The sequence below is a fragment of the Lytechinus pictus genome, chromosome 2 (assembly GCF_037042905.1).
Source record: "Lytechinus pictus isolate F3 Inbred chromosome 2, Lp3.0, whole genome shotgun sequence".
Lineage (NCBI taxonomy): Eukaryota > Metazoa > Echinodermata > Echinoidea > Temnopleuroida > Toxopneustidae > Lytechinus > Lytechinus pictus.
The window spans coordinates 21,182,919-21,199,324 of record NC_087246.1 but is presented as its reverse complement, the minus strand read 5'-3'; the positions used below and the strand labels follow the sequence as shown (position 1 = coordinate 21,199,324).

Below are 16,406 nucleotides of genomic sequence, written 5' to 3'. Positions count from 1 at the left end.
TGGCAGAGGCGGCGGAACTGGGGGAGGGGGCACTTTATTGCACTTTATTGCCCCCCCCCCCAAAAAAAAAAAAAAAAAAAAAAAAAAAAAAAATCCGCCCAGTAAGAAAAAATGCCCTTTTATAAAATGGAAAATACCCCTTTTTTAATGATATGTGCCCTTTTTCAAAATAAAACAACATTTTTGGCTAGACACGCTTCGCGCTGGCACATTGTATATACATGTAGTAAGGTACTCATGTTCTTGGTTACAAAAAGTGATCAGAATGTCTCTAGTTTTCAGGTTAGAATATCAAAAAAAATTTAGCTCGCGCTTCACGCTCACATCAACAGATCAACTAATGTTTAGTAAGGTACTCATTCTGTAATTGGTTACAAAAAGTGCTTAGAATGTCAAATTTTCAGGTTAGAATATCACAAATTTGCATTAGCAATCATGATAACAAATACTTTTCGGAATGTTTGATTTTTAGGTCTCAAGTGTCCAAAAGTTTGAGCTCGCGATTCGCGCTCGAAACATCTCGCAAAGATGTTCTTTTAACAGTAATTTGCGCGATAATTGGTCAAAAAGCGAGTTTCACAACTTCAGATTTGAAAACTTTTCCCAACCGCTCGCTCGCGGCAAAATCCCAAATATATATTTAATCAATTTCAAATCACTTTAAAATGGCTTTAATTATTACAAAACACACAACTATACTTAACGCATCTCACGGTGAAAAAAATGCCTTAATTTGCAAAATGCCTACTTCGACATGCCCTTTTTTGGCTCCCCCAAACGAAACTACGTTCCACCGCCCCTGGTAATATGCAAATGAGAGAGTCGATGGTGTCCATCACTCACTATTGGTGTTTTTTATTGTTTCAATTATACAATAATTCATTTTTTTTTTACAGATTTGACAATAATGACCAACTTGACTAAACTTGACTAAACCACAAAATGTTTAAACAATGGTAATTCCACAAATTCAGGGAGCAATAATTTTTATTTAATTCAATTCAATTTATTTTATTTCATTTTCAACAGAACAAAGTAATGGGGTCAAAATAGTTACAGTGAACTTATACAGACAAAATAAATTCAGGCATGTACAGTATATGATATTTATCTTTTAGTAAAAGCAAAACAAAACAGAGTATTATATATAAGCAAAATATCATAACCATTTTAAAATAAAATTCTGAGAAAATGGAGGGATCCACTAAAAAGCAGTGCTTGTATTGTGTAGACCCCACTAAATAATTATTTTAGTTTCACAACATAATGAGGACAAAATCAAGATATTTCATAATGAAATACAAAAATAAATATAGTGCGTGGGTGATACATAAATGAGGACAAAATCAAAATATTTCAAAAAGAAATAGTGCGTGGGTGATGTCATCAATCCCCTCATTTGCATACCGACCAGGATGTATAACTGTTTTGTGAAATTAAGCGAAACTTTACAAAATCACAACTTTTTTATTTTTCATCCGATTTTGATGAAATTTTCAGTGTTATTCTTATAGGATTTTTCTTCTTTTATTCAAATGAACTTTTTGTTGGGGTGGACTTGTCCATATACTTTGCAGGAAGGTTATATTGACAAGCCCTGCCCCCACTAAAAGATATCAATACTCACGGGATTATTTTCGGGCACAAAAAAATCAATTTAGGGGGTACTGATGTTTTCAAGTAAAAATGCCACCCCCCAAAAAAACAAAAAAGTTTTTACACTCCAAAATAAAGGGGGCAGGGTACGTGATTCTGGTCAGAAAAAAAATGACAAAAAAACAGATTTTCATATACCTCCAAAATGAAGGTGACTTTGCTCATATGTCTAATATATCAGCCTATTGGGTGTTTCATAAAGCTGTTCGTAAAGTTACGAACGACTTTACAGTACTGCATCATATAGGTCATAACTCTACATAGGGATATCACATAGGACATGAAAGGATCACCAGTCGTGCGTAAAGTCATTCGTATAGATCTTACAATATTTTTTTATGAAACACCCAGGGTGCGACTTATGGTCAGGGGCGGATCCAGAATTTTCCAAAGGCGGGGGGCACAGTTTTCCGACAGAAAAAAGTTTTTCATTTAAAAATGCAGGTCATTTCGTCCGCGAGAAATTTGACAAGCAAATCACTTTCAAGGGGGGGGGGGCACGCTTTGGTAAATTTACATTACAAATTTTGATTATGGCTCTCAAAGGGGGGGGGGGGGCACGGGTCGGCTGTGCCCCCCTCCCCTGGATGCACAGCACCAGTAGCCTATGCAGGATTTTTGAAGGGGGCCGGGGTTCAATCTGAATGAAATGTTTACAACCCACCAAAAAAGGTCGTCACCACCAATATTAGGCCGTTTCCTACCCCAAAAAAAATTGACTAGCCCCCCCCCCCACAAAAATAGGTCTTCACCGCGAATTTTTTACGTCACTTCGTATCTAAAAAAAGATTGAAAAGCAAAGAAAAAAAAGGGTCTTTAACAAAATTTTAAGGGGGGTTGAGTGGCCCCCTCCCCATGGCCCTGGGAAGATTTTCCCAGGGGGTACTGCGTGTATTATTTTCCATAGGCAGCACCCCCACGAATTTTGTTAGGTGTGTTAAAGTTTTTACATTTTGTGTTAAAATCCTTTTTTTTGTGGGGGGGGGGGGGGGGGCTTGTCCCATTTCCTGGGACCAAAACGACCAATTCATATTGTAGTAAAACCATTTTTTTAATTGTCAAATTTCCTGAGATCACAAAGACCTTCGATCATTTTTTTATTATATTTTTTTGCTTAATTGTCAAATATAGTTTAGCACCCCCAGCAAAAAAATATTTCCCAGGGTCCCGGGTTTTCCCCCCTCCCTCTGCGCATGCTACTGCACCGTCTGCACGTACAGCACATGGCACAGTACCCCCAGATTTTTTTATTTTCTTTTTTTATTTGGGGTGCTGATCGATCTGGGTCCTGTTGCATAAAGATTTGCGATCAAACGTAACTCAAAAAATCTTCGCGCAACTTGATTTTCAGCTAATGAAGCACCTGTATTAAGGACTTGCGCTTGATATTTTTTAAACCATGGTCCATTATGTTTAAACATAACTTTTTTTAAACAGGCCCCTGTGGGCCCCATCCATATAGATATATATATATCTCTCGATCTGGCCCCATCTTACAAAGAGTTGAAATTGATCCATCAATCGTAGCTGAAAGCCAGCAAAGTCAAAATAAAAAAATGCATTTAAGTTCAAAAATTTTCTAGTTATGCATTTATATCCATAAATTCATTCATTTCTTGACAATTTTGTGTGTTCTCTTTTGTTTTTAAGGACATTTTGCAATTTCCTGTTTTAAAAATTATGACACTGATGGAAAAGTTAAAATTGATTGAACGCACAGGATCGATCCTGTATATAATGCGCATAGCGCATGCGCGTTGTCCCAGCGCGCTATTTTTGATCTCAGAGCCAGAGGAGTACGGTCGGATCGAGAGAGATGGCCCCTGTTAAACTGAAGAATGTTGTTTCATTCAGCTCTCAAGTAAGAAATTAGTAATCACCATATTAGTAGAAGGAAAGGGGGGATGGGAAAATATATATTCGGCATTTTTGTCATGTATTATAACGGACAGGAAATGGAAATATCAGATGATTTATAAAAGTGTTAACAGTGGACACAGTCCCACCTATTGCTTTTTATGTCTTTAACTAGCATGTTTTTGCTTTAGACAGCTGGCAGCCGTCTGTTTCGAGGAGTTTTTTAACATGTTTTTATTTTTTAAATTTCTCCTCATACACAGACGGCTCGCTATTGTGCAGCCACCATTAGGAGACTTACAATGCAAAATCCCCCCGCCGGAGCTCTCCAATTTTTGTCTTTAGTTTAAATTCACTCTAGAGTCTAGGCGACACCCCAATACTTACCCGTGCTAATAAACTGGGACTCCACTCACGCGCGTTTGGGCCTCCCTAGCTTAGAACTAAGCACTAATATCACCTTAAAAACTAAATCTACAAGGTATGTATAATCTATTTATAAATTTAATAATGTTTAATCGGTACTCACTGGTTCTTTTGTTGCATTTTCAGACCATTTCTCACAATTCTTCGTAAATATTTGCGGCAAATTTTGTCGCCATAGACAGCTTAGCGTCCATCTTTATTGATAAATGGAGCGCCCTTTACGATAGTTGTTAATGCCGCGGAGAAATCGTTAGGCATTTTGGCCTGTGTTCAAGGCATTCTTTCTGTTTTATTTTTATATTGAAGATTGTGCATTTGTTGAATAGCGCCGTCTACGTCAGGTATGAGATCGAGTGTATAAATACACTCTTCCAAAATAATTATGATTCCGACCTGGCGCTGTTTAACTTCAATCTCTTTCACCTAAATTAGCGATGAATGCTAGCATTATAAAATATATATTATTAACGTCTGACGAAAAGAATAACCAACCGATCAGCTGACGAGAATGCGAATCACGTGATCTTCATATCAGCTTCGATCGCGAGTCAGAAGAGAGGAGCAGTTGCCCAGAAAATCAGGAAAAAGCCGTGAAAATGTAAGTTCCCCTTCATTTCTTTCAATTTTTTTTATTGCTAACAATGTATTCAATTAGTGAGATCGAAATGTAATGATTAGACAGTACGATAGCTTGTAGTTTTGATAAAATACAAAAATAATCATCTTCACAAAGATTTCTGACACAAAATACTACTGATGTCGCCTATGAGGTCCATACATGTAATGTTGGACCTCATTGGTACTAGGAGTGTTTAAATTAGGGTGTCTGGAGAAAAAAATTATTTTTCTTATTTCAAGAAAATATCACATTTTCTTTGTGAATTTGAAGAGAAATTACCTTCAGACTGACAGAAATGTAACATTTTTGAAAAAAATCCAATTATTGGCTGCAAAAAAGAAGAATGAAATTAGGTAAATTTTCAGCATTTCTCTGCCATAGACTGTGTAGTTAAGAAATGGACACACACAAATCCAAATTTTTAGCTTCCGAGAGCTGTTATAAATTTATTATTAATGCCAAAAACTTGTCCATGAAGAGTCCAATAGGATTTTTTATGCTCTATCTGATGGTATGATTTTCATAAAGATTTGGAAACCAGATCACAATGAAAAATTGCGACAAAGTGAAAAAAATTGTGCAAAACAGAAATTTTATTTTCCCATAGAAAACGCATGGAGAAATGGCAATTTCAACACACACAAAATTAAGGGTTTGCAATTTATCTCTAAATCCTTATTTAAAATGATCATATAAACTTGTCCTTACTGTCAAAAGAAGCCCCTGAATTTTCTCTTTCCATACATGCCAAACACAAGTTAATAATCAATTCAGATCACATTTTTCTAGTAGCCTGAACTTCCCCGAAAAAATGTGCCATATTTTCCCCTAAATTAGCCTGTTTTATGCTGACACTTTTCAGTGTGGCTTCAGACACCCTAGTTTAATCAATGAGTCCAACTTTAGTTTTGAAAATTAACGCGACCGAAATGCAAATTAATATTCCCTCTTGGCATTAATTGCCAAAAAACGGGGAAAATCAAGTTAAAAGGAACAAAAACAGTGACTTACCTCGGCTGTCGCGCAACTTCACTGTCCTGTTTTATCCGAACTTAATAATACACATAAACATATGGCCATACTATAGTCCCCTGTACAGATCGCGCTAGAACTTCGGTCTCTGTATTTGGTGAGTGAAGACTGAAGCCAACGGAGTTCAGCTGAACAACCAACAGAACAGAGACCGAAGCTTTTGGTCTAGTTTTTGCTCAGCTGTTTTTCAGTTACTTTGCAGTTTTTCTTATATAAGTGATACTGCACTTGAACGCCTCAAAGAGGTTATACTAGAGTCACTCACACTAGTACAAGGTTAGTATGCTATGCTTACCTAGTTTAAGTTGTACACCGGACCGCGTTTGACCCTGGATTTCTAAGTAGTCGGCAATTGCAGAAGTAATATTTGCCGAAACTCCTTCTCGCTACTCACCGGGACTCTTTCCGAAAGTAGCAATAGCCAATACAATCATAATTTAAAAATTTAATTTGGAAATAAAAATTGTACAAAAAAGAGCAAATTCGCTTACCTCGGCCTGGAAAGTGACTTCGCATGTCTCTTCTACGTAAAATACAAGGAAGCCCGTCGTTGGTGGCGCTAATAAATTTCACAACCTTGATTCAGCTCCTCTGTAATTTTATAACTGTCTAAATTCTTTGAATGCGCAATTCTTATGATTACTTGACTAATTATGGGCACCAATAAATGAAATACCTTCAAAAACATAATTCAAGATTATTATTGGCGATGATAACACCTTTTTGCAAATAATTTAAAACAATGACTTATTAAAAAAATGGAAAAAATCTACGTACCTGGAACGAAACCAGCAGTACAAGCTTTAACGAACGTCAATAATACGGTCTACCAAAGTCTATACAATGAAAAGATTGGACACTTCACGGACTTCGCGTAATGCCTTGCATCGATTTGCGTGTAAAATAGTTTAGGTGCCTAGTCTTTCCCTTGTCGATTCTTTGATATGAATATAAATCGCACGCCCTCTTTAGGCCAAAAAATGATTTGGCCTGTCCGAAGGGCATCTCCGTGAAATCTTCACTGAAGATCAAGAAAAAATATTTTTTTTAAAGCAAACTTCAAAGAGAAGTCACCAAAGGATCTAAATGGTTCGGTAAGTGTCATAGCACAATGTGAAATCCTAACTTGAGTGTTATATTTTATTTGGGCAAAAGCCAATGATATACTTGCATGTGTCGCATGCATATAATATTCCTTCGCACGTGAGATGAAATGAACCCATGGGTGTACTAGAGTAGGCGTGCAGCTGCAGGCCATTCATGCAATCGCTGTCGCTATACAGTGCGTATAAAAAAATAGTTTACACTTTGAAAAAGCCCTGGGAATTAAAAAATATACAACATGTGGGTATTTTTTCACTTATAATCTTGGGTTTGGGTCTCATCTATCCAATGAAAGTAAAAGTTATGACAGAATGATACACTTGAGTGAGTACTGTCCATTTTTGTAAAGCTCGCAGAAATCTGTTTGCGCAGAAATGCTTGTTTTCACGCTGTGTCAAGGGGATAGGGCAAAATCAAACTTACCCTGCAAAACATTTCTCATACATCTCCCTTGCACTTTTAGTCCATTGAAATAAAACAGATACATTCAAGCATTTTGTAACAATTTTGCCACCCAAATTGAAATTTTAACATTTAGTAAGTACAATCTTTACCCTTTTTGTGCCAGCTGGATCTGAGGACATAACTGAATCTGAATAAAAGTTTATATCAGACATCTCCAGCATTTTTTCACTAAGTTTTTATAATTTAAAGTGGGTTTACATTTCATTTTTCATTTAATACTTACATAATAATACATAACATTTATAAGGCGCTTACTACTGGTGTTTCTAAGCGCACTGTGTTCTGTTTATGGTTTGTACTTGGGTTAAAGAAAAAAAGAAAGAAAAAAAAAGTGGTAGGGGATAATGAAACAGGTAATACAACTATACTAATAATCAAAAATCAAAACTGGTGTGCACCTCCAATTGACCGACCCACAACTGTGAATCATCTATTAAACAGGTAGGTTTTTAGTAGAGTTTTGAACTGATTCACAGACTTGGCATTATGAATGTAAGATGGTAGCTTATTCCAAAGGGAAGGGGCAATTGAAGAAAAAGCGCGGTCACCATATTTTGTAGAGGTTCGAGGTCCAGGAGTTAACTGCATTGTAGACGATGAACGAAGAGGTCTTGAGGAGGTACTAGAGCGTAAGGAAATGAGATCTGTAATACTTGTTTCTCCACACTTTTTCCAAGCTTGACAATGATTAACTAAATGAAAATCAAGCCAAAGCCATTTCATATAAATCACAGCTCAGTGTAAAGCAAATAACATCTCGATGGCCTCTGTGTGTGGGGGAGTAGGGTGGGGCGCAATGCACTCTTTGAATTGTTTTGGGCAAGGAAACAAGTTTTAAAAGGTATAAGATATCTTCAAATCAATTTTACTAGCTAAATTCCACTTGTTCTTCATGATTAAGGTCTACTTTTATTTGCATAACGATTTCAAAGTTCTGCGCAAATTATTTTTCACTAACTTTTCAAAAGTAAGTGGTGCTCACTCAAGGGGAAATATTTTTCGACAGTTATATCGTCATTTGCTTAAATGGATCTGTACCAATGTTAAAATGTGGAAAAATCTTCAGGATATTACAAATGTGTAATTTTACAGGATATTTTCAAAGTGTAAACTTTTTTTTAATATGCACTGTATAGATCTACTTCTTCTGTCTAGTCTAGACTTACTTACGCCGGTACGAACCTCGCCCTCGGGCTCACGAACCTCGAACTAGATTGGAACGAGTTAAACATGAACACAACATTGATAAACCCATTGGACTCTTTCAAATCCAAAATCACTCAAAAACCTAGTAAGTGACCTGCTTACTTGGTGATCTCACACTCATCAATAAAGTAGGCGGAGTACAGCAAGTCTGCATTATATGCCGACTTAACCCAAAACAAGACAATATTAGTCGAGAATCGAGATAGACCAAAAGCTAAGTTCAGTCTCTGTATTTGGTTGTTCCGCTGAACTGCATTGGCTCCACTCACCAATAATAGACTGAAGTGTTGTTGTTGTCCCATACGTAAAGATGTACTAGCAGTAACGTTAGTTCTAACATTCGACTTAAACCTGATTTTTGGATCGTTTTTTTAAAACATAAAATGTCACATAAAAAAGAAATTACATCCAACTTGACACAAAATATATAAAATTCAGAAATATCGTACCTTAGATTGCAGTTACTGCTAATTCCATCCTCGATCCTTTCGTTGGTCATCGTAAGTTGCCATCTTGGATAACGTCATCATCCTTAAGACGCCATACATCGCGATTCGTGCCGCTGTGTTGCGCTTGTCTATGTGCATGCATAACTTGTCGCTCGCATTGATTGGCCAGGATATAAAAAATTCTAATTGGGAAGCCTTAATAAATGCCTAACTCAACGAACATAGAGGGCAGCAACAATGGCTGCCAGTTTTTCCTCTCCGGCAGAAAAATTTAAAAAATAAGGAATTAATCATCGGTAATGTATAATACTCGGCTGATCGGCAAACCGGCTGAAATACTAGTCCTCGGCTGATATATCCGCCAGTGATTATGATCCTACAATGATTGGACCAATATGTGAAAAAAATCAAGGATAGGAGAGGAAGATGAGAAGAAAAAGGTGGGAGAGGAGGATATTATAATTTGTAATTATAAATTTAGTTTGTACTATATATATGTTTGTGTCTATTGTTATTTTATTTTTTTACAAAGGGTCCCATGAAAAAAAGTGTCTCTGCTGATTGGGTATATGTGGGTATATGTATATTTCTTCTTATTTACTCTCTAGTTTATCATTGTATTCTTGTTATAATGTTATATTTAACTTACTTTGTTAGTTTGTTTTATTATGTTTGTTTCATAAAGGGGCTCTTTTCACAAGCTCTGCTTCTATGGGGTCCCAAACCTATCATGTCTTATTATTTTTGTCAAACTGTGTAATGTATCTCTTGTTTGATTGCTTTAAATAAACTTGAACTTGATTTGTCTTGACCGACTTGAATTATATTCACCCATGATGATGATAATGTCAATTTGTCAACAACAATATTTTTTGTTAAAAAAATCATATTCATTTAAAAGGGGGAGGAGAAGAATGAGAAAAAGAAGAATGTTGAATCAAAAGAATTTCAGTTCAAAAGTCGAGTAAATAAAGATAAAGTTGGTTAAAATAAATTTTAAAAAAGAAAGGAATATTAGGGAATAAAGATCAAATATGTCAAAAGATGGAAAAGAAGAACAAGGAGAATAAATTTTACAAAGTTAAGAAAGAAGAAAGAGGTGGTATACACTCATCAAGAAAACAAAATAGGAATTAGATTGAAAAGGAGGATATATGAAGACCAAGAGATGGGAAAGGGGGAGAATAATGAGGAGACAAAAAATAGGAAAGGAGAGGAGATGAAGAGCAAGAAAGAGAAGAGGAGGAGGAGCGAATATCGTACAGTGTGGGTTTTGCCTTTCATTACTTGTAATATTTTACCATGGATATTTTTCTTTTTATCTCTAAAATTATGCCTACTTTGCATTTTTTCTTTAATGAGACATGGAAAATCTTAATCTGAATTTGAAATACATTCAACTTAAAATTTCAACTCAATCTTGGGTTCCCCTGTCATTTGAGAAAAACTATGTTGGTTTGATGTTGGTTGATAATCTGATATGTTCACTGTTATCACCTTAATCTTTTGATTGTTGACTCTTGTTTGTTCACATTTTAGGATACAGATCATTGTGCAAAAAACCTTCTAGAAACTAATCAATGGAGGCGTTGGTTGTGTGCTCCTGGTGATCGATCTGGGTCAGTTCAAGCAGAGTTTCAACTGGAGAGAGCTGTTAGGATTGGATTCATAGATATTGGTATGTTAAAACACGATAAGGGACATCTACGTGTCATATGCCTCACACAACGATAATGATTGGAAAACCTCAATAATTTTCAACAACTACCATTCTAAATTTTCTGAAACTTCATGCCTATGTGAAATCTAAATTGTTGTAAAGCACAAGAAATTTTACCTACAGATGTTGGAAATTAAAAGAAAAAATGATAGCAAATCTGTTAGGCACTCACAGTTCATCAAACCCTATTTTGTTTCCATAGTTTGCATTCCTGTGTTGCCATGTGTACAGATTCTTCCCGAAGTATTTGCACTTTTATCTCCTGAGGTGAAAACTACAGAAGCATTGAAATCACTGGTACTAGGAACAAGTTGTAGTTAATTCCCGACCTTCCCTGACTGGCTGAAGATAATTCCTATATGGATATAAAATTGCAAATTACTATATGATTCTGCCTTGATTTAAGAGAAAGAATTTCTTGAAGCAATAAGGTTTGTTTAAAAATAAAAAAATTGAAGAATAAGATCATTGTAAGTTTGAGAAGTAGTTAAATTGTATAGCAGAAAACTAAAGCTTTGAAGAGGGCTTTTGTCTGTTTTCATGGGGAATTTGACACCATTTTGATATAAATCACACATGGTCAAACCATGGTAGATCAACATTTATGACTTATGTTAAGTACTGCATGCTTTCCCTTTCCTTTTAAAAGGGGAAAGGTGTTTGTAAATTTTTAGAATGAAAATTTTAATTTGTAAACTTTATTGTACTACATGTACTATTTATTCTCATTGATATCTTGATTTGTTTTCCCAAGGGAACTATGGATCCGCATTGATTGAGATTCTTGTGCGTCGGTCATCTGCCTCTGATGATCAGTTCAAGACTCTGGTACCAACGACAAGCTGTATGACACCCATGGATAGTAAACAGGGCAAGAACAAAACAGGTGTCAAGATGTTCTCTAGAGGTGAGATATAGTGGGTGTGTTGTCCACTTTCGGTAATAGAAACAAAATGGAAAGCTGAAAAATAAGAAAGAGAAAAATTCAATGTAAGAAAAATGAAATGTGTAATGATTGAAAAAAATTAATCATTAATTGGTACATCAGTTATGGAAAATTGAAGGGACAACTGTAAAAAATTTTTTTTTCTTAATTATCATTAATTTCTTGTATTCTGAGTACATTTTCCCACTATTGCAATAGTTCATAAAAAGAAGTAGAAATCATACTGAGTGATTTTTTTTTTGTAAAAGAAAAAGTTGTATCTCAGTAATTCTATGTACTTATAGTGTGACATTGATTGATTTTGTAAAAATTTTCACCAATCTGCATGTTATTTCAGAACAACTTGGGATTTGAGTTGGACCCCTTTTAGCATGATCCCCCTGACTTTTCTCGCCATTCTGAAATAAACTGAGATACATTTATGATGTCACAGCATTAAAGATTGGTGCCGGGGCTGTGCTTAACGATTTAAAGGGAAGTTCACCCTGACAAAAAGTTAACTGTAAAATTATAGCAGAAAAAAATCATAAAATATTAGTGAAGGTTTGAGGAAAATCTATCGAAGATTTAAAAAGTTATTAAAATTTTAATTTTGTTGATTTTTGACGTCATTCGCGTTAATATGTAGTAGAAAAAAATAGATTAAATGTCATTTTTTTAAAAAGAATTGAGAACGTTTTTTATTGTACTTTCAGTATATCAGCAGACAAACTTCTCCACACCTGCTCCTGAAAGATTTTCATTTTAGTCATTCGAACCATTTAAAAATTTATATCTATGCATTTTATATTACATGACATATGGGTCAGCTGCTCGTATATTACATCATAAATCAAAAGTTTCAAAGTATTATAACTTTTTAAATCTTTAAAATGAATTTTCCTCAAACCTTCACCATATTGTTTTTATTTCATCTGGAATTTTACAACAAACTTTTCTTCAGAGTTAACCTCTCCTTTAAGTGCTATATATTTAAGTTCAGAGTCATCAATGTGAATGCTTTTTTTTTTTTTTTTTACTTTTGATGAGTCATATTTTCATAATCTTAAACTGACTTTGCAGACCAACTTTGTGAGGATGCTCGTGATGAGTACTGGGACCGAATCAAGGTGGTTTGTAGACAACCCTTCAAGAAAGATGCTCAGTTTGGTCTTGCATTCATCAAGATTAGTTCCATTGAGGAGAAAGAGAATGTCGCTGAAGATAGACAGCCGCATGTCATGCATACAGTAAGTCATCTGTGTATGGGTTGCACTATTTTATTCTGTTCCACCTTCTAAACTGCATAATGGATTATGCATTATGCATAATCCATCATTTAAAGGTCAAGTCCACCCCAGGAAAATGCCCACTTGAATAAAAAGAGAAAAATCAAACTAGCATGGTGCTGAAAATTTCTTCAAAATCAGATGTAAAATAAGAAAGTGATGACATTTTAAAGTTTCGCTTATTTTTCACAAAACAGTGATATGCACAACTAGGTGAGTCAGTCGATGATGTCCATCACTCACTATTTCTTTTGTTTTTTATTGTTTGAATTATACAATATTTCATTTTTCATAGATTTGACAATAAGGACCAACTTGACTGAACTATATAGTATTAAACAATGCTAATTCCACATGTTCAGGGAGGAATTAATAGTTGTATCACTTGACAATGAGGAGAAAATTAGAATATTTCATATAATAAAATACAAAAGATATAGTGAGTGGATGACGTCATAGTCTCCTCATTTACATACCAGCCAGGATGGGCATATAACTGTTTTGTGAAATTAAGCGAAACTTTAAAATGTCATAAGTTTCTTATTTTACACCCGATTTTGATGAAATTTTCAGTGTTATGCTTGTTGGATTTTTCAACTTTATCATGGAGTGGACTTGTCCTTTAAGTATTGCACATTTGACTTTTTCCCTGCTACTGTCACCAGGGATATAGTCAAGGCCGACCCTGAGTCCACATTTCACTGGCCTTGGACAGATTCACATGTACAAAATCTATGGGAGGTTTTTTCCAAAGGCCTTGTGACTCAGAAATACCAGCCTCGCCTACATCCCTGACTGTCACCGGTGACCAAGGGGAGAGAGGCAGTTGCCTGTGGTGCCTATCGCAACTGCCTTGCTGCCCTCAAAGCTGCTATATTTAATACTGACAGTGATTCTAAGACTTTTTTCAAATTGCCCTGCCCTCAAGGGCGCTTACTGCAAGCGCTTTTGAGTGCTTCTGTCGACTTGAGTCGACACACTGCAAGAATGTGAAATACCTGAAATTAAGCAACTGACATTATTTCATTGCAAATTTATGTATATCAGCTTGGAAAATGTGTAACAACAAGCCTTCTTTTTAAAATACAGTTGAGATCAGACAACAGTACTGATATGGAGAAATAAAAACATTTAATATCAAAGTTTGTGTTTGTGTTGGAAGCACTGGATATGTTCAGGCTTTCTTGTTATTAAAAATATTATCAACAACAATGGATTAATCAGTATACTTTACATGAATATTCAAGCAAAGTTAAAGAAAATAAGGAAATAAACGATGTGAATTTGAATTATTGTATACCTGAACAAATTGAGAAAAAATACTTAGCATAAAGAAAAAGTTGACCTAAATAACTCAACTCTTAGTTATTTCCATTCAAGTGACTTTGATCCCAATTTACATATAAAACAAATTACATCCTTGTCTGGTCTGTCTGGATAAAGAGTTGACAAACTCTAAATAAAATCACCCTTTGACCTAAGTTCTGAAAATAGGGATGTCACTAGATGGTTGAGTGGATCTTCCACTACTCAAAATTTCCAGCCAGCATTTTAATATCCCACCTGCCTGCCCTGCACTTCTGACAATAAAATGACATTTTCCATGTTTATGTCTGAAACCAGTTGTTCATATATTTCTAAACTCTATAAATAGTAATAGTATTCGGTTTCTTTATAGTGTGCAAAAAGATCCATGCAAAGTATTGTGTAACATGAAGTAATGTAAGCCACTCTATATGTGCATTAACTTTATTAAAAACCTATCTCCCTTTTTGTAAAATTAGGAGATAAAGAAGCCGGTCCCGAAACCTAAGCCTGTTCAGAAACAAGAAAAGGTCTCGATCCTTTCACCATCTTGGAAGTCAAATGCTGCATTCCAGAAAAAAGTGAATGCAATCAACCCTGGAGAGTAAGTAAAATCATTCATTAACCCTATATAGCCCAGGCTATTTTGAAATTGCATTGTCTGGGGACGGGGCTTTTTGTAATTTCTTAGTGTAAATTTTTTAAAACCTGTTTCACAAATCAACTTCAAACTTGATATACATATAAATACAGGACAGACATTTACTTTAGGAGCTTTGGAGTGACAAGGTCAAAGTTCAAAGAGGTACTTATTAACCAGAAAATAGCTTGTGGTGAAATAGAAATCATTCAAAATTAATTATTTTAAAGGGGAATCCAACATTGGTCAACTTTTTAGAGAAAGGAGAAAAATAAGTAAAACAGAATGGTGACAGTTTAAAAGAAATCGGACAAGCAATAGTTATAGCTGTTATTATTATTAATTTGTAAATTTCAAATTTGCAACTTTGTAAGTAAATTATGACAAGTGGTAGGATAAATTTCCCACAGGCCAAAGTTAATTACGCAACTATTCCCCTGGGCCGATAATCAAACTATAGCTCAGGTAGCATGGATTTTGTCCTCGTGAAGGAAAAGTATCCTATAATTTGAAGTAAAAGTTTTGTGTTGCGAGATGTTGTGGTTGCCATCGCCAGTGAAGAATATACATCATCATAATGTTTTGTTCATGAATCATTTCTCGCTGGAATTGACAATTATTCCTGTTTTTCATGAAAAGGAAAATACTTGATTTTAAAAGTACCTGTATATATCTTTTCATACTCTGTATTCATATTTTATTCATTTTTGAAATAGGAGTAGTGCAACATTAGACCTTAAAGACAGGCTTGTCAGGATAGAGTCTACCTCAGAGTCTAAGTCTCAGAGTGGACACTCCTTGGGAAGAGCTGCACAGATCATCTTAGCTGCATCGGGAAAAAGAGCACCCTCATCGACCTCCCAGTCTTCCATCAATAATGAGAACTCCTCAACATCATCGGGAATAACCATACCAACTGCATCACTTTCAACTCCTCAACCACCACCTTCTTCATCATCATCAACAGGCACCAAGAGAGGAAAAGGAAAGAACAAGATGTCTGTCTTGGAGCAGCCACCTGATGATGCAGCTATTCTCCTTGAGGAACAGGTCAAGGAATTTCTGTCCCATGTAGGCCCCGCATTAAAGGATGCTACTCTCACAGGTAAAGAAACTGTGTGTTCTCTGCTGCCTTTACTGTCCAATTTCTGTTTGCTGAACTTTTGGTGCATGCCTATTTGAGGGATGTCAGAATGGAATAGAGGAAGTAGTAAAAACGTCTCAATCTTTGTGGCAACATAAGAAATGTGTATTAAGTATAATAAGTAGTCATCTGAATGTTATCCAAGTGTAGTTCAGTTAGGTTCAGGGTGGAGGCTTCAGAGATACGTCTGATGCAGTGAGACTACAGGATGCAAAGCACCTACCATCTATACCTACTCTTGTTTTCTCTTTGGCTGATATCTGGTGGCAGTCTTTTGCACACAAAAATCTGCATTGAATCACAGATGATGAAAATGAAAGCAAGGCAAGAGGGTACAACCAGTGGGTACTTTGCAATTTGAATCCATGGTTTAACGTCTTGTCACAACAGTTGTATCGCTTACATTTAGCGGTATAGGTGGTGGGTCATTTGCATCCAGTAGTCTCACTGCATCAGACATATTGCTGAAGCCTCCCCCTCGATTATAGGCTGCCTGAACCTAGCTGAACATCAAAGACAGCTGCAGCATCTGTTACGATTATAAGCTAGGTTCAAGGCAAATGTATATC

General features: G+C 35.6%; 1 protein-coding gene across 2 annotated transcripts in view; it reads left to right on the top strand.

The window, feature by feature from the left end:
• Window positions 1–3,429: 3,429 nt before the first annotated feature.
• The window catches only part of LOC129254580 (DNA repair protein XRCC1-like), a 23,948-nt gene continuing 10,971 nt past the window's right edge, over window positions 3,430–16,406 (top strand). Inside the window, exons 1-6 of one of the 2 annotated variants that reach the window (XM_054893077.2) lie at window positions 3,430–3,517; window positions 10,354–10,492; window positions 11,289–11,441; window positions 12,543–12,709; window positions 14,533–14,657; window positions 15,410–15,798. In XM_054893077.2, coding sequence (XP_054749052.2) covers window positions 3,473–3,517; window positions 10,354–10,492; window positions 11,289–11,441; window positions 12,543–12,709; window positions 14,533–14,657; window positions 15,410–15,798 — 1,018 coding nt within the window. In that variant the 5' untranslated portion in view covers window positions 3,430–3,472. The remainder of the gene's footprint in view (window positions 3,518–10,353; window positions 10,493–11,288; window positions 11,442–12,542; window positions 12,710–14,532; window positions 14,658–15,409; window positions 15,799–16,406) is intronic. The other variant, XR_010296423.1, reaches the window with a different exon arrangement.